General features: G+C 40.4%; 1 protein-coding gene across 9 annotated transcripts in view; it reads right to left on the bottom strand.

The window, feature by feature from the left end:
- The window catches only part of EPB41 (erythrocyte membrane protein band 4.1), a gene marked incomplete at both ends in the record, with an annotated part of 108,349 nt that overhangs the window by 59,765 nt on the left and 22,801 nt on the right, over nt 1-25,783 (bottom strand). For all 9 annotated transcript variants that reach the window (XM_080691734.1, XM_080691735.1, XM_080691736.1 and 6 more), the window contains 6 exons: nt 1,294-1,466; nt 2,740-2,837; nt 9,847-9,999; nt 12,309-12,396; nt 19,796-20,014; nt 21,848-21,923. In XM_080691734.1, coding sequence (XP_080547860.1) covers nt 1,294-1,466; nt 2,740-2,837; nt 9,847-9,999; nt 12,309-12,396; nt 19,796-20,014; nt 21,848-21,923 — 807 coding nt within the window. The remainder of the gene's footprint in view (nt 1-1,293; nt 1,467-2,739; nt 2,838-9,846; nt 10,000-12,308; nt 12,397-19,795; nt 20,015-21,847; nt 21,924-25,783) is intronic.

Raw genomic sequence — 25,783 nt, 5'->3', positions numbered from 1 at the left:
TATTTTGCCTCATCTGACACCTAAAGCAAAGGAGCCAGTTGGCCTGGAATGAAACTTCTGCAACTGTGAGCCAAAATAAATCTTTCTTCTTTTAAGTTGTTTTCTTGGGTATTTTTTCCACAACAATGGAAAGCTGACTAATATGATTTTCATTAGCACAGAAAGTTCAATGGGACAGCACTGATTTACGCAAATGTCAAGCTCATTCCCACCTTTAGGACTCTGAACTTGCTACTCCTTCTGCAATGCACTTTCCCTCCAGATGTGAGGATGATTAGTTCTCAGAATTCAGGTCTCAATTCAAATGCAGCTTTTCAGGCAAAACTTCTAAATTTAGATTGATCTACTCAATCTGAAACAGGTCCTCCATCTCCCCCATCCCCAGGCACTCTCTTCCCCTTCCTCCTATTTGTTTGTTTGTTTTGTGGTACTGGGGATGGAACCCAGGGGCATTCTACCTCTGAGCTACACGCCCAGCCCTATTTTTTTATTCTTTATTTTGAAACAGGGTCTCACTAAGTTGTGGAGAGCCTCACTAAGTAGCTGAGGCTGACCATGAATCTGCGATCCTTCTGTCTGAGCCTCTCAAGTACTGGGATTACAAGCATGTGCAACCACACCTAGCTCTGTTTTGTTTGTTTGTTTGTTTGTTTGTGGTACTGGGGTTCCTGGAAACCCTTCTACCTCCGAGCTACACTCCCAGACCTATTTTATATTTTTTTATTTTGGAAACAGGGTCTCTTAAGCCAGTGAGGCTGGCTTCAAACCAGTGGGATCTTCCTATCTCCACATCCCAAGTGCAGGGATTATAAGCATACGCCACCACGCCCGGCCTGTTTTATTTTTTTTTAAAGCATTCCTCACTATCTGAAATTGTTTTGTTTTCTTTTTATACAGTTTCTATCCACAGAAATAAAGCTCCATGAAGATGGAGCCCATGTTTACGTATTCACAGCTCAATCTTCAGTGAATAGGACAATACTTTGCGCATTGGAAGTAACAAATTGTTGAACAAAGTAAAAAATGAGATTAATGATTCTAATTCTAGTGATGTTTGATCCATCATGGCCTAGCAGTGAATCCTGATCTAGACACTGTTCTCTCTGAATCTCAGTTTTCCTTTTCTCAAATGATTCCACTGAATTATACCATTCGTAGGGTCCCTTTCATTTTTAATTTTTCATTATGCCACTGAGATTCTGTGTAAATCTGAGACTTCGGTTCTCTTATAGATAACTGTACTTTTTTTATAATGAATTAAAATCACAAGAAATCACTAATTTTGATACAAACCTCCATCAAGGCTCCGGGATGCCCGTTTGCTTGCTGTACGTTCAAAGTGTGGGGCAGGCCTGTCAATCAGAGCACTAGCTTGCCTGGTCTGAGCTTGAGTCCGGCCACTATACCGAAACTTGGATCCCAGGGCAAGAAATTTGCTTTTGGGAATGGTGTCTGTAGAAGTCAATCTAGAAGAAAAATCATAATAGTCATATATTATATGCATTTCTTCATTATTATGAGCCTGTAAAATTAAAAGTAAACCCCAAACCAGGTGTGGTGGTGCACATATCCCCAGCACTGCAAAAAAAAAAGAGTAAACTCCCAAATAAAAATGTTTCACAGTTTTCATGGCTTAATTATAGTTATTAAGAAATTTCCAGCCAGTGTGGTGGCACACACCTGTAGTTCCAATACTTGGGATGCTAAGACAGGAGGATCATAGGTTTGAGGACAGCCTCAGAAACACAGCAAGACTCTAAACAACCTCGCAAGACTCTGGGTCAAAATAAAAATAGGACAGTGCTGCGGGTATAACTTGGGTTCAGTCTCCAGCATAAAAAAAGAAAGAAAAAAAAAGAAATGTCAGGTTAATAATTTTTTGTTTATTTATATCTATCTCAAAGCAACCAATATAGTTTATTAGGGATATTTATTTATTTATTTATTCATTTATTTATTTATTTTGGTGGTACTGGGGTTCCTGGAAGCCCTTCTACCTCCGGGCTACACTCCCAGACCTATTTTATACTTTTTTATTTGGAAACAGGGTCTCTTAAGCGAGCGCGGCTGACTTCGAACCTGCGCGATCCTCCTGTCTCTGCCTCCCAAGCCCGGGGATTACAACCATGTGCCACCACGCCCGGGGACTTATAATATCGTGTGTGTGTGTGTGTGTGTGATGACCTACAATCCTCCTCCTGTCTCAGACTCTCAAATACTGAGATTACAAGCATGCGTCACCACGCCTGGCTTAGTAATATCATTTTATATCTCTATAGGTAGTACCTTATAGTTTTCAAAATTCTCTTATAGTAGTGCAATATTACACTACTATTACATCCCTGTAATGTTTTTTACCATCTTACAGATGCAGGGAAATGAAACCCTAAAAAGAAGTTAGACACTTAAGGTAATATTATGTGTTCAGGGACTGGACAGTAACAAAGGCCAAGCCCGCGACTGATTTAGTTAGGGCAATCATAGAGCCCTGGTGAATACAGGCGCCATTCCTCACTTCTCTCCTCCTTCTGCTACACACAGAAAGGTGTCTGGGAACACTGAGGCATGCTTTTCAACCCAAATGGAGAGAACTGGATTCATTTTGTCTTGCTTAAGATGATCTCACCTGAGCTAAATAAAAGTGTCAGTCATACAAAAAAGAAAATTTCAATAGCAAACTTAAAATAGAAACATGCATAAGTAATTTATCTTTGAAAAACACTAAAGTGAGAACAATACCTGAAAAACGTGTGATGTTCTACACAGACTTTCCATAATTTCTTAGCTGCTCGGTAACTGGGAAGTTTGAATCCGATGGTACTTTCATACTGTTCTTGCTACAGAAAAACAAACATGCAACATAAGGTATTTTTCAACTAAAAATATAATGCCACCAAAGAAGTCTGTAAATATTAAGAATATTACTAACTGAGGGACATAAAATATCATTTGAAAAAGTTTCCTACTTAGCCAAAAGAAATTCCCTCCCTGAGGGTAGTTTTTCTCAAAGCAAGAAAGCCAGGAAATGCATTGTATATTATTTAAGCATCTTAATTTTGCTCAGAACACACACACACAACATTTTTCTGGGACATAATTATCTGTATTTGGGACATTAGATTATTTAATGATCAAAGAACAAGATATCAAAAAAATTTTCATCAATCAATCAGTAGTATCATGCAATAATAATTAGTAATAGGAGCTAAAGATTTTGGCTCAAACCAGATTCCTTTTTTTTTTTCCTTGATACTGGGCATTCTACCTCTGAGCTACAACCCAGCCCTATTTTTTATTCTTCATTTTATTTATTTTTTTATTTTATTTTTTTGTGGGTCTGGGTATGGAACCCAGAGGCATTTGACCTCCAAGCTATACCCTCTACCCAATTTTTTAGTCTTTATTTTGAAACAGGGTCTCATTGAGTTGTGGAGGGCGTAAGTAGCTAAGGCTGTCTGCGAACCACGATCCTCCGGTCTCAGCCTCCCAAATATTGAGATTACAAGCGTGCACCACCATGCTTGGCTTATTCTTTATTTTGAAAGAGTGTTTTACTAGGTTACAGAGGGCCTCACTAAGTAGCTGAGGCTGGCAACAACCTGTGATCCTCCTGTCTCAGCCTTCCAAGTACTAGATTACAACTATGTGGCACCACGTTCAGCTCTCAAACCAGATTCTTTTTAAAAATTAATTTTTTAGCCAGGCGTGGTGGCACACACTTGTAATCCCCGTGCTTGGGAGGCAGAGACAGGAGGATCATGCAGGTTCGAAGCCAGCCTTGCTGGCTGAAGAAACACTGCTTCCAAATAAAATATAAAATAGGTCTGAGAGTGTGGCCCGGAGGTAAAAGGGTTCCATCCCCAGTATCATCAAAAAAATTTTTTTAAAATATTTTTTGTGTGGGTCTAGGGATGGAACCCAGGGGCATTCGACCTCTGAGCTATACTCCCTGCCCTATTTTTTATTCTTTATTTTGAGACTTGGTCTCACTAAGTTGCAGAGGGCCTCACTAAGTTGCTGAGGTTGTCTGCGAACCACGATCCTCCAGTCTCAGCCTCCCAAATGCTGGGATTACAAGCATGCGCCACCACACCGGCTTAAAAATTAATTTTTAGAATTGGCAAATAAAAATGTATATACTTAGCCAGGCGTGGTGGCGCATGCTTGTAATCCCAACACTTGGGAGGCTAAGTCAGGAGGATCAGCCAGCCTCAGCTACTGAGTGAGGCTTTTAGCAACTTAGTGAGACCCTGTTTCCAAGTAAAGTATAACATAGGTCTGGGAGTGTAGCCCAGAGGTAGAAAAGCCCGGAGGTACCACAAAAAAAAGTGTAGTCATGATGCTCTGCTTTTCAGACTTCTGTTGCTCCTGAATGCTTTTTTGGTTTTTTTTGTTTTATACTGGGGACTGAACCCAGGGATGTTCTATTTCTGAGCTATATCCCCAGCCCTATTTATTTATTTATTGATTGATTGATTGCAGTACTGGGGATTGAACTCAAGGGCATTCTACCTCTGAGCTACACTCTCAGCCCTATTATTTTTTTTATTTTTTATTTATTTTTTATTTTTTGCGGGTCTGGGGATGGAACCCAGGGGCATTTGACCTCCAAGCTACACTCCCTGCTCTAATTTTTTATTCTTTTATTTTGAAACAGGGTCTCACTAAGTTTCAGAGGGCCTCACTAAGTAGTAGCTGAGGCTGTCCGTGAACCGTGATCCTCTGGTCTCAGCCTCCCAAATGCTGGGATTACAAGCGTGCGCCACCACGCCCGGCATATTCTTTTTTTTTTTTTTTTTTTTTAAAGTACTGGGGTTCCTGAAAACCCTTCTACCTCCAGGCTACACTCCTAGACACCTATTTTTTATATTTTATTTGGAAACAGTATCTCCTAAGCCAGCGAGGTTGGCTTCGAACCTGCGTGATCCTCCTGTCTCTGCCTCCCAAGCGCAGGGATTACAAGCATGTGCCACCCTGCCCGGCCATATTCTTTATTTTTGAAAAAGGGTCTCACTAAGTTGCAGAGGGCCTAAGTAGCTGAGGCTGTCTGCAAACTGCAATTCTCTGGTCTCAGCCTCCTGAATACTGGGACTACAAGTGTGCAACACCATGCCCAGCTTCTATTTTATTTTGAAATAGAGTCTCATAAGGTCATGGAGGCTGGCCTCAAATCTGGGATCCTTCTGTCTCAGCCTCCCAAGTACTGAGATTATAAGCATGTGCCACCATATCCGGATTGATTGCTTTCTTAAATAAAAATTCTGTGTTGGTCTTATGTTTTCTTCTAATAATTGTATAGTTATTGGTCTCATTTCTTGGTCTTTGGTCCATCTTGAGTTGACTTTAGTGCAGGTTGAGAGGTAGGGATCTAATTTCATTCTTCTACATATGGATATCTAGTTTTCCTATTACCATTTGTTGAAGAGGCTGTCTTTTCTCCAGTATATGTTTTTGTTTTCTTTGTAAAAAAAAAAAAAAAATCAACTGGTTATAAGTATGCAGATTTGTTTCCCTCTCTTCTAACTATTCCATTGGTCTATTGTGTTTGTTTTTATGCCAATAACATGCTATTTTTGTTACTGTTCTATCCAATATACAGGCAGTTGTGGAAATTTTCTCAATAAGATACCTAAAGCTCAAGAAATAAAACTCAGAATCAATAAATTAGATGGTGTCAAATTAAAATGTTTCACCGGGCATGGTGGTGAACACTTGTAATCCCAGCATTCGGGAGGCCGAGACAGGAGAATTGCAGTTCGAGGACAGCCTCAGCTACTTAGGCCCTTTGCAACTCAGTGAGACCTTGTTTCAAAATAAAGAATAAAAAACAGGGCTGGGGGTGTAGCTCAGAGTAAAATGCCCCTAGGTTCCATCCCCAGTACTGCAAGAAAAATAATTAAAATGTTTCTGCGAAGCAAAGAAAACAATCACAAATCTGAAGAGAAAGCCTACAGAATGGGAGAAAATCTTGCCAACTATTCTTCTGTTGGAGGACCCATATCTATAAAGAAGTCTAAAAACTTAACACAGAAAAATGAAATAACTCAACAAAAAACGGGCAACAGAACTGAATAGACACTTCTCAAAAAGAGAAATACAACTGGCCAATAAATATATGAAAAAATATTCAACATCACTAGTAATTAGGAAAATGCAAATCAAAACTACACTGAGGCCGAGCGTGATGGCGCACGCTTGTAATCCCAGCATTCGGGAGGCTGAGACCGCAGGATCACAGTTGGCAGACAGCCTCGGCTACTTAGTGAGGTCCTGCACTTGGGAGGCTGAGACAGGAGGATCGCACAGGTTCAAAGCCAGCCTCAGCTACTTAGTGAGGCCCTGCACTTGGGAGGCTGAGACAGGAGGATCGATCGCACAGGTTCAAAGCCAGCCTCAGCTACTTAGTGAGGCTCTCAGCAACTTAGCGAGACCCTGTTTTCCAAATAAAATATAAAAAAAGGTCTGGGAGTATAGCCCGGAGGTAGAAAGCCTCTGGGTTCCACCCCTAGTACCACCAAAAAAAAAAAAAAAAAAAAAAAAAAAAAAAAAAAAAAACCCAAAAAACTAAAAAAAGTTGATCAGGACTTCCCATCATAGTATTTATTAATATTTCAGTGTATACATACATACATATATAAAATGTCTGTTTTCCCACATTTTAAGATTGTTGAGGGGTGCCTCTTATTTACTGTTTATATTCCCAGGCCCTATAATAATGACTGACAGAAAGAAAAGCCATCAATAAATATTTGTTGGCCAGATTTGGTAGTGCAGGCTTGTAATTCCAGTATTTGGGAGATTGAGACAAGATTGCAGGCTCAAGGACAGCCTTAGCAACTAAGTGAGACCTTGATTCAAAATAAAAAATAAGAAGGGCTGAAGGTGTAGCTCAGAGATAGAACACCCTTGGTTTAATCTCTAGTACAAAAATTAAAATAAATATTTGTTGGCTGAATGCCTCTTAATTTTAAACTATGAGGGGAAGATAATAATTGCTTGGCACTTGGCACAGGTAAATAATTATAGTATAAAATAAATACTTCAATGATAATCTGAGAATCCCTACCCAAGACTTTAAAGCTGCAAATCCAGAATTTCCAGACTCAAAGAGTGAGCCATTTTCACCAGCAGATGGTGATATAAACACACCAAAAAAAGCCACTTCGGGTCCTATGGCCCTTTTCTGTTTAGAGCTTTCACAGCTGTCATTCATTTGATCTTGAAATCAACTGGGACTGAGGAGGAATTATCCTTCCTGAATGATTGGGAAGCTGAGTCTCAGATCTGTCCAGGGTCTTTTGTTTAGTAAGTGGCAGAGAAGGAGCTAGATCTATTTTTTTTTAAATTCCTACTAAATTTTCTACTGTATCATGACAGCTCTTCGATGTGAAAGTTAAAATTGGCCAGCATTTAAGTATATCCTAAAACTGGGTCATCATTTAATAACTGAGTTATATGGCACAAAGTTTAACATAAAACTCTATTAAAAAGCTGGGCATGGCCGGGTGTGGTGGTGCACACTTGTAATCCCCGCGCTTGGGAGGCAGAGACAGGAGGATCACGCAGGTTCGAAGCCAGCCACGCTGGTTTAAGAGACCCTGTTTCAAAAATATAAAAAAAAAAAAAAAAAAAAAGCTGGGCATGGTGGTGTACACCTGAAATCCCAGTATTTGGGAGGCTGAGACAGGAGGATCGCAGGTTCATAGCCAGCCTCAGCAAATTAGTGAGGACCTCCTTCAAAATAAAAATAAAATAGGTAGGTCTGGGTTTAATTGCCTGTACAAAAACAAACAAACAAACAAAACATCTATTAAAAATCAAGATAATAAACCAGGCCTGGTGGTGCACGCTTGTAATCCCAGCATTAGGGAAGCTGAGACTGGAGGATCACAGTTCGAGGATAGCCTCAGCTACTTAGTGAGGTCTTTTGTAACTCAGTGAGACACTGTTTCAAAATTTAAAAGAATAACCCAGCATGGTGGCACAGGCTTGTAATCCCAGCATTTGAGAGGCTAAGTCAGGAGGACTGTGGTTGGTGACATCCTCAGCTACTTAGTGAGGCCCTCTGCAACTTAGTGAGACACTATTCAAAATAAAGAATAAGAAGCCAGGCATGGTGGCGCACGCTTGTAATCCCTGCGCTTGGGAGGCTGAGACAGGAGGATCGCACAGGTTCAAAGCCAGCCTCAGCTACTTAGTGAGGCTCTCAGCAACTTAGTGAGACCCGTCTCCAAATAAAGTATAAAATAGGTCTGGGAGTATAGCCTGGAGGTAGAAAGCCTCTGGGTTTCACCCCCAGTACAAGAAAGAAAGAAAGAAAGAAAGAAAGAAAGAAAGAAAGAAAGAAAGAAAGGGAAAGGGAAGAAAGGGAGGAAGGAAGGAAGGAAGGAAGGAAGGAAGGAAGAAAGAAAGAAAGAAAGAAAGAAAGAAAGAAAGAAAGAAAGAAAGAAAGAAAGAATAGGGCAGGGAGTGTAGCTTGGAGGTTGAATGCCCCTGGGTTCCATCCCCAGACTCCCCCCCCCAAAAAAAAAAAATTAAAAAGACGAAAAAATAGGGCTTGGAGTGTAGCTTGGAGGTACAATGCCATTGGATTCCATCCCCAGTACCACCAAAAAAAAAAAAAAAACCCAAGAAAATATGCCCAAGGCCCTAAATTCAATCCCCGGTGTGCATGCAAACATAACACACATGCACATACACAAATGTAGAATTTACCCTAGAACACAGTGTGTGTGTGTGTGTGTGTGTGTGTGTGTGTGTGTGTTTTACTGGAGATGGAACCCAGGGGCATTCTACCTCTGAGCTACACCCCTAAACCCTATTTTATTCTTTTATTTTGAAACAGGGTCTCACTAAGTTGTGGAAGGCCTCATTAAGTTGCTAAGACTGGCCACAAACCTTCAATCCTACTATTTTAGTCTTCCAAGTACTGGGATTACAAGTGTGCTCCACCACATCCAGCTACCTTAGAACACATTCTCAGGAACATTTGCATACAAATAAACTTTAATTGTACAAAGTAAGGGTTTGGTGGTATAAAGCAGTAATTTAACCCCCCCCCAAAATATATATATATATATATATATATATATAGCAGTACTGGGGATGGAACCCAGGGGCATTCTACCTCTGAGCTACATCCCAGCCCTATTTTTTTTTTTTAATTCTTAATTTTGAAACAGGGTCTCACTGAGGTGCAAAGTGTCTCACTAAGTAGCTGAGGCTGTCCACGAACCCAATTCTCCTGTCACAGCCTCCCAAATGCTGGCATTACAAGCATGTGCCCCCATGCCCAGCTTCCTAAAAATAATTTTAAAATATCATGCTACAAAGTTGTTTTTTGTTTGTTTGTTTTTCAGTACTGGGATGGAACCCAGGGGAATTCTACCTCCAAGCTACACTCCCAGCCCCATTTTTAATTTTGAAACAGGGTCTCACTGAGCTGCAAAGGGCCTAAGTAGCTGAGACTGTTTGCAAACGCAATCCTCCTGTCTCAGCCTCCAGAATGCTGGGATTATGAGTGTGGGCCACCACACCCGGCAAAGTTTTAAAATATATTCCTATCAAGTTTTTCCCTGGTGTAAAAAGAAACCAGCTTATGAATACAAGTTCACTTTTGGCAATGCAATATATATATATATTTATAGGAAGAGAAATGTCCAGAAGACTTGTAGTAAGATAGAAAAGCAGCCCTGCAGGAGTGATCAATCTAAAAGACAGACTTTTTGGCCCCTGAATAGTTACAGAGAGACCTCTCAAATGACATACCAAGGAAAATGAAAGTGAAGAGATGTTTTAGAACTGGTCTGTACTTGGTTTAGAAAGAAAGAAACACAAATTCTGTACCTCTCCAGGCCGAATCTTGATGAAAAAACTGCTGCGTTTATATGAAATCTTCAGCACTTTGGGCCAGGGAAAACGGTTAATTCTCAACTTATCTTTGTAAACCAAAAGGCCACTAGAGCAGACACCTAGGATGATATCCACTCCCTCCAAGTCCTGAAAAAGAAAGAAAGGCACCAGCATTTCAGCCTAAGCAAAGTGCTCAGATTCTCTATTACCAGATAATCTGCAGATACTGACAACCAAAAACAGTTACAGAGCATGTGGTGAAATAGTAATGAAGCACAAATAAACGATCATAATCCATGGGAGTACTGTGTCAAGTCAACAGACACAACTTCCTGGAGGTCAGGGCTTAATGTCATGACTAAATATACATGCATAATTATAATTCTGTGTGTGTGTGTGTGTGTGTGTGTGTGTGTGTGTGTGTGTGTGTGTAGTACTGGGGATTAAACCCTGACTGGGTTCTATCTCTGAGCAAAACCTCCAGCCCTATTTTATTGTTTACTTTGAAACAGTATTGCTAAATAATGGCATGATTGCCTCAAGTCTACAATCCTCCTGTCTCAGCCTCCTAAGTAGTAGGATTACAGGTGAGTACCATCATGCCTAGCTTTTTTTTTCTTTTAACTTGATAAAGTGGTAATACCTCCAGATATCATGTTAAGAGTTTACTATTCCTATAAAAACTCAGCATAAGAGAATCTCAGATTCTTAAAATACTTGATATTAAGTATATTATATTATAAATATACCTAAGTCTAGAAGAAACAGTAAGACAAATAAAGTCATATCCATGTGCCTCTTAAGAAATTTTTAAAAATAGTAACTGTCTATATAATTCAAGAGTAAATTAATTTCACCTCAGTTCATCACTTCAGATGACTCTTTATTCAGCTAAGTAATCAAAACCCAGAGTTTTTTCTTTTTTCGGGTCTGGGGATGGAACCCAGGGGCATTTGACCTCTGAGCTACACCCCTGCTGAATATTTTATTCTATATTTTGAAACCAGGTCTCACTGAGTTGCAAAAAGCCTAAGTAGCTGAGGCTGTCTGCGAACCGCGATCCTCTGGTCTCAGCCTCCCGAATGCTGGGATTACAAGAGTGTCCACCACGCCCGGCTAAAACCCAGAGTTAAATGCTTCTTGATTACTCATTTTACTAGAATGAGTATACAGAAAAATGAGTGTCTACGTGTGTCATATACAAGCATAAAAGTGATGCAGAAAGTGAATATAGCTTCAGTTTGATAACTGTATAACTGAGAATTTACCAGAAGATGCTCTCTTAAGTTTTTAAAGCCTGTGGGTACAACCACATGTCTCTTTTGATAATATGCTTCACAGAATCAATTTGCTTTATAACATGCTGCCTGACTCCTTCATCCACTCCTGATTGACAGTAGCTTCCAACCAAGAAATGGTTCTCAGGTTCAAGCACACATAAGAATCATCTGGGACGCTCATTCAATCTGGGAACTCTTTAGCCTCTCTTCCAGAATAAGTCAGTAAATATGGAAGAAGCATCCAGGCGTGATGGCACACACCTGTAGTCCTTGTACTTGGGAGGCTGAGACAGGAGGATCACAGGTTCAAGGCCAGCCTCAACAACATAATGAGAACCTCAAAAACCTAGTGAGACCATTAAAAAAAAAACTAGTAATGAAAAGCGAAGACCCTGTTCCAAAATTTAAAGGGGGGGGGGGCTGAGGATGTAGTTTGGAGGTAGATGTTCCTGAGTTTAATTTACAACACTCCTCCTCCCCCCCCAAAAAAAAAAAAATCTGGAAGAAGCTTATAAATCTGCATTTTTTTTTCCAGAACTGGGGGTGGAACCCAGGGGCATTCTACCTCTGAGCTACACACCCAGCCCTATTTTTTATTCTTCATTTTGAAACAGGGTCTCACTAAGTAGCTGAGGCTGGCCACAAACGGTGATCCTTTCTGTCTCAGCCTCCCAAATGCTGGGATTGCAAGCATGCGCCGCCACGCCCAGCTCATGAATCTGCATATTTAATAGATGTGCATATTTAATAGCGTGCGCCACCACGCCAGCTTATGAATCTGCATATTTGATAGATGGTCCAGGTAGTACTGATGTGACTCTGGCTGTGAAGTAAGTCTCGTTGCCACTGTATATTTTTATATGTAACTTCATTTTAGAAAATTAGTTTCTTTTAGAAAATACAGTTTCCTTTTGAGTATTGTATCTTTTGATCTTTACAGTAGCTTGGTTGTAAATATTTATTCTGCTAGTGGAACTGCCAAGGAGCAACTCAATTGATACTTGAAATTTTAACAAGAATTACTATGTATTTTCAATGTTTTTAGATACCCCAGATAAATGTTTGTAGAAAGATTAAAGACAAGTGTGCTGCACGCATATAGGAAGCAAGTATAACATAAGCATAACAGACCTGTGTCATATAATGCACATCAATAAAAAACAAAGTTATCATTACCTTTGCTTTATGAAGATCAACTCCATACATAGACAACTTTTTGGCATTCTCAAGAAATTCTAGGTCAGCCTGAGCTGGAGTCATGGATCTTTGATAGAATAAATATTAAAAATTTAATGTCACAGAATCCACATTTATAATAATTACAATTGTGTATTCATTATGCTTTACATATGAACATATACATACACATGTAGGTAAAATTTTTTTTTTTTTTGCGGGTCTGGAGATGGAACTCAGGGGCATTCGACCTCCGAGCTACACCCCCTGCCCTGTTTTTTATTCTTTATTTTGAAACAGGGTCTCACTGAGTTGCAGAGGGCCTTACTAAGTAGCTGAGGCTGTCAGTGAACCGTGATCCTCTGGTCTCAGCCTCAGTAAAATAAATTTCATAGTCCGAAAGTTGATTGTTACTAAATGAGAATATTATCACAACCTATGTCTGAATAATTGAAATACACCTTGAGAAGAAGAGATCTTCAGAAAATAAAGTAACCAAAAAACTATTAGAAAAAAGAATATTTAATCCTACTAAAGAATTTCCCTAATGCTACCTTATCCATCATCAGTTCTGGCCACCTCTCTTTAGCCTTTTTCTGCACCATACATAAACTCCTTCCACTAATTTTCTTGCCAAGGAGATGACCAAATTAAATCCTCAGGGGGCATGGTGCAATTTACAAGATCCTCTTAGCTGCCTTTTTCTCTATATACCCCTGAATTGAGTTATTATGTAAATGAAACAAGAGGGCAGCTGACGTTACTTAACTGGGGCTCTTAATGGGGGCAGGTTTGATGAAAAGAAAATTTCTGGTAACAGATGGTGTCCTGCCCACTGGTTTAAACAAAATAAATTGGCTAACAGAAGCGCACAGATAATGGGACTACTTTCCGTTATTAAGATGTCTTCATTAGCAGGCATACAAGGAACTGGATTTGTTTAGAAACAATGAGTCTGACTGTCTAATCATCACTGTCTTTCCTTCTCCTTCAGAAGTTTCCCCTCTTTTGAAAACTGCTCATGAGCTATTATATTGAGCTCTGAAGACAAAGATATCACTCCTAATACTATACTAGTCAGAACAATTAAGTATAACTTCACAGTAACAATAATTCAGCCACATCTCCAAAGAAAAAACATGGAAATGCCAGTTTCCCATAAGACTGTCTCAAGCTATATAAAGCAGCAGGGGGTCTTCGTATTTGACAAGGAAAAGTCTCTTCCAAACCCATCTGTCTTTATACTTATTAAAAAGAAAAAAGGGAGCTGGCCATGGTGGTGCACGCTTGTAATCCCAGCATTCGGGAGGCTGAGCCCCGAGGATCACGGTTCGTGGACAGCCTCAGCTACTTAGTGAGGCCCTCTGCAACTCAGTGAGACCCTGTTTCAAAATAAAGAATAATAAGGCGGGCATGGAGGCGCACGCTTGTAATCCCCGTGCTTGGGAGGCCGATACAGGAGGATCGTGCAGGTTTGAAGCCAGCCTCCACTGGCTTAAGAGACTCTGCTTCCAAAAAAAAAAAAATTATATATATTAGGTCTGGGAGTGTAGCCCGGAGGTAAAAGGCCCCTGGGTTCCATCCCCATTTACACAAAAATAAATAAATAAAATAAAATAAAGAATAAAAAATTGGGCAGGGGGTGTAACTCGGAGGTCAAATGCCTCTGGGTTCCATCCCCAAACCCGCCCCCCCCCAAAAAAAAAGGTGCTGGGTGTAGTGCTGCATGCTTATAATCCCAGAATTTGGAAGGCTGAGACAGGAGGATCACAGTTTGTGGCCAGCCTCAGCTACTTAGTGAGGCCCTTTGCAACTCAGTGAGACCCTGTTTCAAAATAAAGAATAAGAAATAGGGCTGGGGGTGTAGCTTGGAAGTAGACTGACCCTGGGTTCCATTCCCAGTACCTCAAAAAAAAAGGATTCCTTGGAACAACAACAACCAAAAGAAGAAAAAAACCTTAGGACAGATATTGCAGTAACTTAGCTTCCAGGAATAAACTTCTTTTCACAATTCTACAGCATCACACCTGATATTCTATTTATAAATGGACCTGAAGTTGAAGGTTTATTAAAAAAAGAATGCAGAATTAACACAGATGCAAGTCTATATACTCAAGTCATTCAAAACATCCCAGGAAAGTTTTATAGTTGTACATTTTCCCCATATAAGTTACATCATTTTTGAGTTAAGGTTATTCTCAGTTATTTTATGGTTTTTGTTGTTATTCTTACTAATGGAATAAATTTTAGGATTTTGAACCTGGAATGAAACTTGAAGATAAGAGAATTCAACATTTTTATTTTACTAATAAAGAAATAGGCCCTGAGGGATCGTATGATCACAGGCAGGTTAGGATTCTTGGACTGAGGCAAGCCCCGGGCCTAAATCAGGATTCAAATCACATTACTTGGATGGGAATACCTGTTCTGCACTTGTGAGTGATGAACCAGTGTTGTCCTCAATCTCCACTGTAAAGTAAGAATTGTAATAGTGTCTACTTCCAAACTCTAGGATAAGCAATAAAAATTTTTTTTGCCTTTGCTGAGTAAACAAACATGACCATTAAGATCGAATGGGAGCCAGGCGTGGTGGCACACACTTGTAATCCCAGTACTTGGAAGACTGAGACAGGAGGATCATATGGGTTCAAGGATAGCCTCGGCTACTTAATGAGGCCCTCTGCAACTTAGACTCTGTTTCAAAATAAAGAATAAAAGTCAGGCATGGTGGTGCACGCTTGTAATCCCAGCACTTTGGAGGCTGAGACAGGAGGAACGCACAGGTTTTCAAAGCCAGCCTCAGCTATTTAGTGAGGCTCTTAGCAACTTAGTGAGACCCTGTTTCCAAATAAAATAGAAAAAGGTCTGGGAGTATAGCCCAGAGGTAGAAAAGCCCCTGGGTTCCACCCCCAGTACCACAAAAAAATTATAAATAAATAAAGAAAGAATAAAAATCAGGGTTAGGGTATACCTCGAAGGTAGAAAGCCCCTGAATTCCCTCCCCAGTACAACACACATACACAAAAAAAAGATTAAATGGGATAAAAGTTGTGAAACTGCTTAATGAACTATAAGTGTTTATTATTGCAACCTTAGTTTTCTAAGAGCCCCGTGATCCACCTATACATAAATTATAGAATAAAATTAAAAGAAATAATTTAGATCAGTTGAATTTAGAGACAGTGCTTGTTTATTTGTTGTACTGGGGTTTGAATCCAGTTCCCCTTTTTTTTGGACTGGGGATGGAATTAAGTGGTATTTTACCTCTGAGCTACTTCTCCAGCCCTGCTTTTTTATTTTTTATTTGGAAACAGGGTCTCACTAAATTGTGGAGGGCCTCACTAGGTAGTTGAGGATGGCTTCGAACCTGCGATCCTCCTGTCTCAGCCTCCCAAGTACTGGGATTTACAAGTGCATGTCTCCATGCCTGGCTATGCCAGCCTCTTTTTAAAAATCTTGGTTTTTTTTCTTTCTTTTTTCTTTTTGGTTTGGAAACAGAGTCTCACTAGTTTGCTGAGAATCTTGCTATATTGCTGAGGTTGTCTTCAAACTTGCAATCCTCCAGTCTCAGTTTCTTAAGTACTCTCTTTGTAATTAATAAGCATTTTGTGGGAGTGTTTTTGAAACTTTTTGAATATCCTATTTCTTATCAAACTTTCAGTTTCTTATTTGTATCAATACAGACTCATAAATTCTCATTAAATTCTCATAAATTCTCATTATATTCAATGCAGTATAATGAATTATTTTTCTGGTTAAGTTACTCTGGTTTGGTTGGTGGGAACCTCTTTAAGTTGGATTCAGCATCCTTTTTTTTTTTTTTTTTGGTGGTGGTACTGGGGTTCCTGGAAACCCTTCTACCTCCAGGCTACACTCCCAGACCCCATATATATATATATATATTAAAACAGGGTCTCTTAAACCAGTGAGGCTGGTTTCGAACCAGCGTGATCCCCCTCCCAAGCGCAGGGATTACAAGCGTGCGCCACCATGCCTGCCGGATTCTTTTCAAATTATTTCTCATCATCTTTTGAGTGCTTTCTTCCAACATAACATATAGTTTTAGAATATATATATATATATATATATATATATATATGTATATATATATGTGTGTGTGTGTGTATGTATGTATGTATGTATGTATGTATGTATGTATCTGTTTACACCTGTATTTCTACATCTATTTATACACTGGAAACCATGAGTACACATTGAAATCTCCAGTTTAATGTAATATCCCACAATTTTGTTTGTTTCTTCCTTTTTGTACTTTATTTTTTGGGGGGAGGAGGTACTAGGAATTGAACCCAGGGGTGTTCTACCTCTAAGCCACACTCCAGTTTTTTTTTTTTTTTTTTTAATAAGGTTTGCTAAGGCCGGGCGTGGTGGCGCACGCTTGTAATCCCCGCGCTTGGGAGGCAGAGACAGGAGGATCATGCAGGTTCAAAGCCAGCCGTGCTGGTTTAAGAGACCCTGTTTCAAAAAACAAAAAATGTATAAAATAAGTCTGGGAGTGTAGCCCGGAGGTAGAAGGGCTTCCAGGAACCCCAGTACCACCAAAATAATAATAATTAATAATAACAATAATAATAATAATAATATAAAAATAAAAATTAATGCCGGGCATAGTGGCACACACTTGTAATCCTCAAGCTTGGGAGGCAGAGACAGGAGGATCATGCAGGTCCGAAGCCAACCTGGCTGGCTTAAGAGACCCTGTTTCCAAATAAAAAATATAAAAAATATAGGTGTCTGGGAGTGTACCTCGGAGGTAGAAGGGTTTCCAGGAACCCCACTACCACCAAAAAAACAAAAAAGAACTGTGCTTTCAAAAAGTTAAGTGATGGGACAATCTACGAGTTTACATACCTTCCTAGTGCCCACAAATGGAGGGCAGTTAATTTTGAAATTTAAAAATTTAAATGCTGGGGGTATAACTCAGAAGCAGACTGCCCCTAGGTTCAATTCTTAGTACAAAGAAGAGGAAGACGAGACAGAAGAGGGAGAGGAAGAGTATTGTTCTGAATTTATTCAGTACAATGTAGTAAGTGACGTCTTGTAAGTACTCTAGCTTATAAAAATACCTAAACAGGGAGCTCTGACACTGGTTAACTCATTACAAAGAGAAGTTATAACAGTTTCCCAGTATTTATTTATTTCAAGCAAGTGGGGTCAGGAGAGCCATTCACTGAGTTTCAGTGTTACATGACAGCCATTTAATAATGTTCGCTGCATCTCCAAATTAAGAACTGTGATTTCAGATAATTAAGTGGTGGGACAACTGACGAGTTTATATACCTTCCTAGTACCCACAAATGGACGGCAATTAATTTTAAAGCTTGGTTTGCTAGTGTTGATTGAAAGAGTTAATTATAACTTCTCTGTCTGGGCAAAGAGCCATTACTACAGATCCCACGCACACTGACTGTCTTCTGTTTGTCTGAGGAGTGGGTTAGTACTTGTTTGTACATTCCAGTACCTAAGAAAATGCTTATGCCGTAGCAGAAGTTTCTTTGGATTGGTTAAAATGCCATATTCGACATAATTAAATTTTCCTTTTGAGTTTCTGCTTATCAGGCATGTCAATCTTCCCAAAAGTTCAGAACAATTCCACAACAAAACATTTTCTTGTTCAATTTCTATCATGTACTTTTAGAACATCAACAGGACACATCCATCTGCCCACTGAGATTGTCCTATCTAGGTGAGTGTAAGTTCTCTGAGTGGCTCCCCAAACCCAGACTCATACTTACTGCTTGCTGAGACAGGAAGAGTGCAGGTTGGAGGACAGTCTGAGTAACCTAGTGAGGGCCTAAGCAACTTATAAGACCCTCTCCCTTTCTCTCTTTCTCTTTCTCTTTCTTTTCTTTCTTTTTTTTTTTTTTTTTTTTTTTTGGTGGTACTGGGGATGGAACCCCTCTCTGGGCTACACTCCCAGACCTATTTTATATTTTTATTTGGAAACAGGGCCTCTTAAGCCAGGGAGACTGGCTTTGAACCTGCGTGATTCCCCTGTCTCTGCCTCCCAAGCACGGGGATTACAAGCGTGTGCCACCACGCCTGGCCCCAGCCCTATTTTTTATACTTTACTTTGAAACAGGGTCTCATTGAATTGCAAAGAGCCTCACTAAGTAGCTGAGGCTGTCTTTGAACCTGGGCAATCCTCCTGTCTCAGCCTTCCAAATGCTGGGATTACAAGCATGCACTACCACACCCAGCTCAAGTGAGACCCTTTTTCAAAATAAAAAATAAAATAGGGCTTATAGTGTACCTCAGAGGTAGTAGCCTCCTAAATTCAATCCCCAGTACCAAAACAAAACAACCACCATCCAGAGACAGACAGACAGACAGAGAGAGAGAGAGACAGGCAGACAGGCAGGCAGACAGACACGCAATCTCCTTATGTTGCACAGGCTGGCCTAGAGATCCTAGGTTCAAACACCACAAAAAAAAATTTTGTGGCCGGGTGTGGTGGCACACGCTTGTAATCCCTGCGCTTGGGAGGTGGAGACAGGAGGATCGCGCAGATTCAAAGCTAGCCATGCTGGCTTAAGAGACCCTGTTTCCAAATAAAAAATATAAAATAGGTCTGAGAGTGTAGCCCGGAGAAGGGTTTCCAGGAACCCCAGTACCACCAAAAAAAAAAAGAGTGTGTGTGTGTGTGTGTGTGTGTGTGTGTGTGTATGTGTGTGTGTGTGTGTTACTGGGGATGGAACCCAGGGGCTTTCTATCTCCAGGCTACACTCCCAGACCTATTTTATATTTTGTTTGGAAACAGGGTCTCACTAAGTAACTGAGATTGGCATCAAACCTGTGAGATTCTCCTGTCTCAGCCTCCCAAGTATTGGGATTACAAGTGTGTGTCACCACACCCAGCACCACACACACAAAAAAAATTTTTTTTATAGTACTGGGGATGGAACCCAGGGCCCTTCTACCTCCGGGCTATACTCACAGACCTATTTTATACTTTATTTGGAAACAGGGTCTCTTAAGCCAGCTGAGGCTGGCTTTGAACCTGTGCGATGCTCCTGTGAATTCAACAAAGACTGAAAAATACCTACAGGGGTTTCATGGATTCTCCTAATATCTATTCATGAGCACAAATTGAGAACACTTGCTTTTAAGGATCTCAAAGTACCTTAAAAGCATAAGTTTTATAAGCTTACGTTACAGGTCACCTGAAGAAACCTGTAAGGCAAAAATGGCTGCCATTTACTGAGTAACACTCTGGGCCCGGCCCTGTGCCAAGTGCTTTCCATGTTTTACCTCATCGAGTTTTCATCCTACGATGCACACCCATCACTAGAGTGAAAAAAACCGAGGTTCATAGGCCTTAAGTGACCTGCCAAAATCCAAATAGCACTGAGCTCACTGCTGCCTCTTTATGGTCCAGGCTTCCGCTTAGGCAAACATAGCTACCAGGTCAAGCATTTAAACTTATTGCAAAAACAACTTAGAACAAGCCCTGAAAACATACTCACCTGTATGATTTATGAAGTTCCATGACCTTCTCTTCAAGTTCCCTGGTCTGATTTGGAGCCAGTTTAAAATCACTAACATAATCCACACCATGGAGTTCTGGATCATAGTCGCCCAATTCAGACTGGATGGTATAAGAACCTAATAATGCTAAGGTTGCAAAGGAACAGGGCAGACGTCCTGCAACAATGTCCTGTCGAAGCTGAAGACATAAATAGTATCTACAAAAAAAAAGATGTCAATATGTCAGCAATGACAGCAACAAAATACAGAGATACAAAAGGGATGGGGAAGGCAGAGAGAGAGAGAGAGAGAGAAGAAAAGAGATTAAGTATATAAGATAATAACTGTTCAATCTAGGTAGTGGGCATACGGCTATTTACTATACATCTGTTCCTTTCTGTGTGTTTGAAAATTTCCCATAAGCTGGGCGTGGTGGCACACGCTTGTAATCCCAGCATTCGGGGGTCTGAGACCAGAAGATCATGGTTTGCGGACAGCCTCAGCGACTAGTGAGGCCCTTTGCAACTCAGTAAGACACTGTTTCAAAATAATAAAAAAAAAAATAGGGCAGGGATTGTAGCTCGGAGGTCGAATGCCCCTGGGTTCCATCCCCAAACCCCCCAAAACAAACAAACAAACAAACAAACAAACAAACAAACACAACAATAGCAAAAAAAAAAAAAAAACCCATGGTAACCATTGAACTCATAGTTTAAAAAGAATTAAAAAAAAAAAGTGGAGATAGGTATGGCAGCACACACCTGTAATCCCAGTATTTAGGAGAACTGGAGATTTGAGGCCAGTGTGTGGTAACTCAATTAAGACCCTATTTCAAAATAAAAAATAAAAAAGGGCTGTTGTGGGTGTAGCTCACAGGTAGAATGCCTCTGGTTCAATTCCTAGTACAAGAAGGAAGGAAGGGAAAGAAGAAAGGAGAAAGGAGAAAGGAAGAACGTCTCAGAGGAGGTAAAGAAACTAATTTTTTTTTTCTTGACTATACAGTACTAAGTATCCTATATACATAAACTATCTAAACTTCACCCAAAAAAATCCTTGTAAGGAAGATATCATTGTCAAAGTACAGATGAGCCGGGTGTGGTGGCATATGCTTATAATCTTAGTACTTGGGAGGCTGAGACAGGAGTATCACAGGCCTGAGGGTAGCCTCAGCATGTAGTGGGACTCTCATTAACCTTAGTGAGACCCTGTTTCAAAATAAACAAAATAGGGCTGGGGGTGTAGCTTGGAGGTCGAATGCCCCAGAGCTCAATCTCCAGTAACGCAAAGGAAAAAAAAAAAAAAAAAGTATAGATGAGGTGGCAGCCTCAGGATTAGCTAGCTCAAACATTTGTAATAAAATTTGTCTGGTCGCAAACCAGGCCCTTTCTTCTCTATTACACTGCTTTGCCAAATGTGTGGAAACTGTCTTTCATAAACAAAGATGGAAGCCGGGCGTGGTGGCGCACACTTGTAATCCCAGCATTCGGGAGGTTGAGACAGGAGGATTGCACAGGTTCAAAGCCAGCCTCAGCTACTTAGGCTCTCAGCAACTTAGTGAGACCCTGTTTCCAAAAAAGTATAAAATAGATCTGGGAGTATAGCCCGGAGGTAGAAAAGCCCCTGGATTTCACCCCCAGAAGAAAGAAAGAAAGAAAGAAAGAAAGAAAGAAAGAAAGAAAGAAAGAAAGAAAGAAAGAGGGAGGGGAAGGGAAGGGAAGGGAAGGGAAGGGAAGGGAAGGGAAGGGAAGGGAAGGGAAGGGAAGGGAAGGGAAGGGAAGGGAAGGTCTCACTGAGTTGCAAGGGCCTCACTAAGTAGCTGAGGCTGGCCATGAACCGTGGTCCCCCCACCCCTGTCTAGCCACCCAAATGCTGGGATTACAAGCATGGACCACCACGTCCAGCAAGCCTGTCTTTCTTTAAGTAATCAGAAACTTTCTTAGGTTAACTATTTAACCGTGCATCATTTTTCTTCAATTTTAAGTAGAGAAATACTCAGAGTTCATGGTGATAAGAAGTACTATTACATATTTAACTAGTGATTACTTATTTACCTCGTTATGTCTTCTGTTAACTGTGCTGGGTCAGGTGGATAAAACTTTACATTAAATGTGAAATTCCAAGGGACACCTGCAAAAAGGAGAAAATAATTATGTTTATGCCAAATTTCTGGTTATTGAAACTACCTCAAAATATGTTTAAAAATTATTTTTCTGGGACATTTTAACATATGCACAGTTTATGGTTAAATTTTTTAAAGAAAGTTGCTTATAAAATACTAGGGGATCTCATTCCTTTACCTATCTCAATTCAATAGTTTTGCTTACAAAGGATTAGAGCTATACTAAAATAGTATGCAAAATAATATGAAGGAAACCATCCTATAGGCCAACTTTTTTGTAGCAATGGTTTGGGGAGAGTTACTGGAAATTGAACCTGAGGCATTTTGCTTCTAAGCTACATCTTAACCCGTGTGTGTGTGTGTGTGTGTGTGTGTGTGTGTGTGTGTGTGTGTTAGTGTTACCGGGGATGGAGCCTAGGGGCATTCTACCTCTGAGCCATACCCCCAGACCTGTTTTTTATTCTTTATTTTGAAACAAGCTCTGAGTTGCAAAAGGCCTCACTAAGTAGCTGAGGCTATCCATAAACCGAGATCCTCCTGTCAGCCTCCAAAATGCTGGGATTACAAGCATGCACCACCACGCCCGGCTCTATTTTTTAATTTTGAAACGGGGTCTCGCTAAGTTGCAGAAGGACTCTCTAAGTTGCTGAGGCTGGCCTCGAACCCACAATCCTCCTATTTCAGCCTCCACATACTGGGATTACATGTGTGCACCATCATGCTTGGTTTCTGTGATTTATATACTCCTCTGGGTTCTCTATGGTTATTTGGTTTTGGCATTATATGTTTATGACATCTGTCAGTTATTCAAATAAAAACATTATTCACATTAAATGAGTGAGGTTAGAAATTTATTTTCTATATAAGAAGGGAGAACTAATATATGTGGCTCTTAGAAACTATAATTCTAATTTAAAAAGGTTAAGAAAAGCTGGGAGTGGTGGTGCACGCTTATAATGAGACTGGAGGACTGCAGGTCCGGGGCCAGTCTCACCTACTTAGTGAGGCCCTCCAAAACTTAGTGAGACCTGTTTCAAAATAAGAAATAAAAAATAGGACTGGGGTAATCCCAGCATTTGGCTAAGACAGGAGGATCAAGATTCAAGGACAGTCTTAGCTACTTAGAGAGGCCCTTTGCAACTCAGTGAGACCCTGTTTCAAAATAAAAAATGAAAACAGGGCTAGAGGTAAAGCTCAGAGATAGGATGCTCCTGGGTTCCATGCCCCATACTTAAAAAAAAAAAAAAATAGAACTTGGGGTATAGCTTGGAGGTAGGATGCACCTGGATTCCATTTCCAGTTCTGCAAAAAATTAAAAAAATATAGGAAAGAAAACTACAAGAGTTCAATCTTGAGACTCATACAAATGTGTCGTTTTTTTTAAATCTACAATGAATCAAAGTTAAAAGGAGGTTATATTCCAATTTCTCCAGCTGAGTAATAGTCTTCAGGACTGATTCTTCTATTCCTTCTCCTTCTTCCTTCTCCTTCTTTCTTCTTCTTCCTTCCTTTCTTCTTTCCTCCTCCTCCTCCTTTTTTTTTTTAGTACTGGGAATTGAACCCAGGGGCATTCTACCTCTGAGCTGCATCCACAGCCCTATTTTTTATTCTTTATTTTGAAATGGTCTCACTAAGGTGTGGAGGGCCTAAACAGCTGAGGCTGGGAACCTGAGATCCTCCTGTCTCAGCCTCCCGAGTATTAAGATTACAAACCTGCACCACCACACCCAGCTCAGGGTTGGTTCTTTTTTCCTTTTTTTCTTTTTCTTTTTCTTTTTTTTTTGTTTTGTTGGTACTGGGGTTCCTGGAAGCCCTTCTACCTCCGGGCTACACTCCCAGAACTATTTTAAGGTTGGTTCTTCTAACATGACTGTTGGCTTCCCAAAGAGCAAGTCCTGATCTTAGCCAGAAAGAATGACTGGCTAATCCTAATAAGTTGCCATTTTGTTCAGCACTTATTGCATGCCAGGCACTAAGCCACCCTTCTTTGTGTGTGTGTGTGCTGGAGTGAGAGGGGGCCACTAGGGATTAAACCCAGGTTGGCTCTACCACTGAGCAACACCCCCAGCATATTTATTTATTTGTTTGTTTGTTTGTTTTTTGGTGGAACTAGAGATTGAACTCAGGCTATATTCCTAGCCCTATTCTATTTTTATTGTAAAATGGGGTTAACATATACAGGCCTCTAACTTGCAATCCTCCTGTTTTAGCCTCCCAAGTACTGGGAACACAGGTATGCAACACCAAACCTGACAAAACTTTTATCTTCTAGCTTAGCAACATTTCAATGACATTCCTGCCAAAAGTGCATAACCTAAACATAAGAAGAAACATCAGTCAAAAGCCACCTGACGCCGGACGTGGTGGCGCACGCTTGTAATCCCCACGCTTGGGAGGCGGAGACAGGAGGATCTCGCAGGTTCGAAGTCAGCCACACTGGCATAAGAGACCCTGTTTCCAAAAATAAAATAGGCCTGGGAGTGTAGCCCGGAGGTAGAAAGGCTTCCAGGAACTCCAGTACCACCACCACCAAAAAAAAAAAAAAAAAAAAAAAGCCAATTGACCACTTATAAAGAAGCTATTTAGCTGGGCGTAGTGACATACGCTTGTAATCCCAGCATTTGGGAAACTGAGACAGGAAGATTGTGGTTCGAGGACAGCCTCAGCTACTACTTAGTGAGGTCATTTGCAACTCAGTGAGACCCTGTTTCAAAATAAAGAATAAAAAACAGGAGGCTGGGCATGGTGGCTCACGCTTGTAATCCCAGCATTCAGGAGGCTGAGACCAGAGGATCGCAGTTCACAGACAGCCTAAGCTATTAGTGAGGCCTTCCACAACTTAGTGAGACCCTTTCAAAATAAAGAATAAAAAAAAATTAGGGCTGGGGGTGTTTCTTGGAGGTAGAACACCCCTGGGTTCCATCCCCAGTACCACAAAAAATAAAAATAAAAAATAAAAATAAAAATAAAAAATAAAAAAATAAAATAGCTACTCTATATTCTTCAAAACTACCAATGTTTAGCCAAGCATGGTGGCTCAGGTTTGTAATCCTCCTCAGCTGAGACAGGAGGACTACAGGTTGGTAGCCAGCCTCAGCTACTTAAGTGAGGCTCTCTGCAACTTAATGAGACCCTGTTTCAAAGTAAAAAATAAAAAATAGGGCTGCAGAGTATACCTCGGAGGTAGAATGCCCCTGGGTTCAATCCCTAGTACCGAAAAAAAAAAAAAAAAAAACTACCACGTTTGCCTGGCACAGTGGCACAGGCCTATAATCCCAGTACTTGGGAGGCTAAGACAGGAGGATCACAAGCAGGCTCAAGGCCAGTAGCATGAGGTAACTTAGTGCAGCCCTGTTTCAAAACTATATATATAAAATAGGGCTGAGGGTTTGGCTCAGTGGTGGAACTCCCCTGGGTTCAATTCCCAGTAACACACGAATAAATAAATAAATAAATAAATAAATAAATAAATAAATAAATAACCCACCAATGTTATAAAATACTTTAAATACTTTAAGACTCAGGAATTATTTCCCATTAAAGAAAACTAAAGTGATGTTAAGTGTTACCTTCAACTTTCTTTTGCTCTAAAGAATATCACTGAGACAACTGACAACTACTGCTTATAGTTTATAGTACTTTATTTTATTATTATTATTATTATTTTTTTTTTTGGTGGTACTAGGGGTGGAACCCAGCGGCTTTCTACCTCCGGGCTACACTCCCAGACCTATTTTATACTTTATTTGGAAACAGGGTCTCACTAAGTTGCTGACACTGGCTTCGAACCTGTGCAGTCCTCCTGTCTCAGCCTCCCAAGCACAGAGATTACAAGTGCGCACCACCACACCCGGCTAGTTTATAGTAC

The sequence above is a fragment of the Muscardinus avellanarius genome, assembly GCF_963383645.1.
Source record: "Muscardinus avellanarius genome assembly, chromosome: 3".
In the NCBI taxonomy this organism is placed as follows: Eukaryota; Metazoa; Chordata; class Mammalia; order Rodentia; family Gliridae; genus Muscardinus; species Muscardinus avellanarius.
The sequence above is the reverse complement of the archived record's forward strand: the minus strand, read 5'-3'. Positions and strand labels throughout refer to the sequence as shown.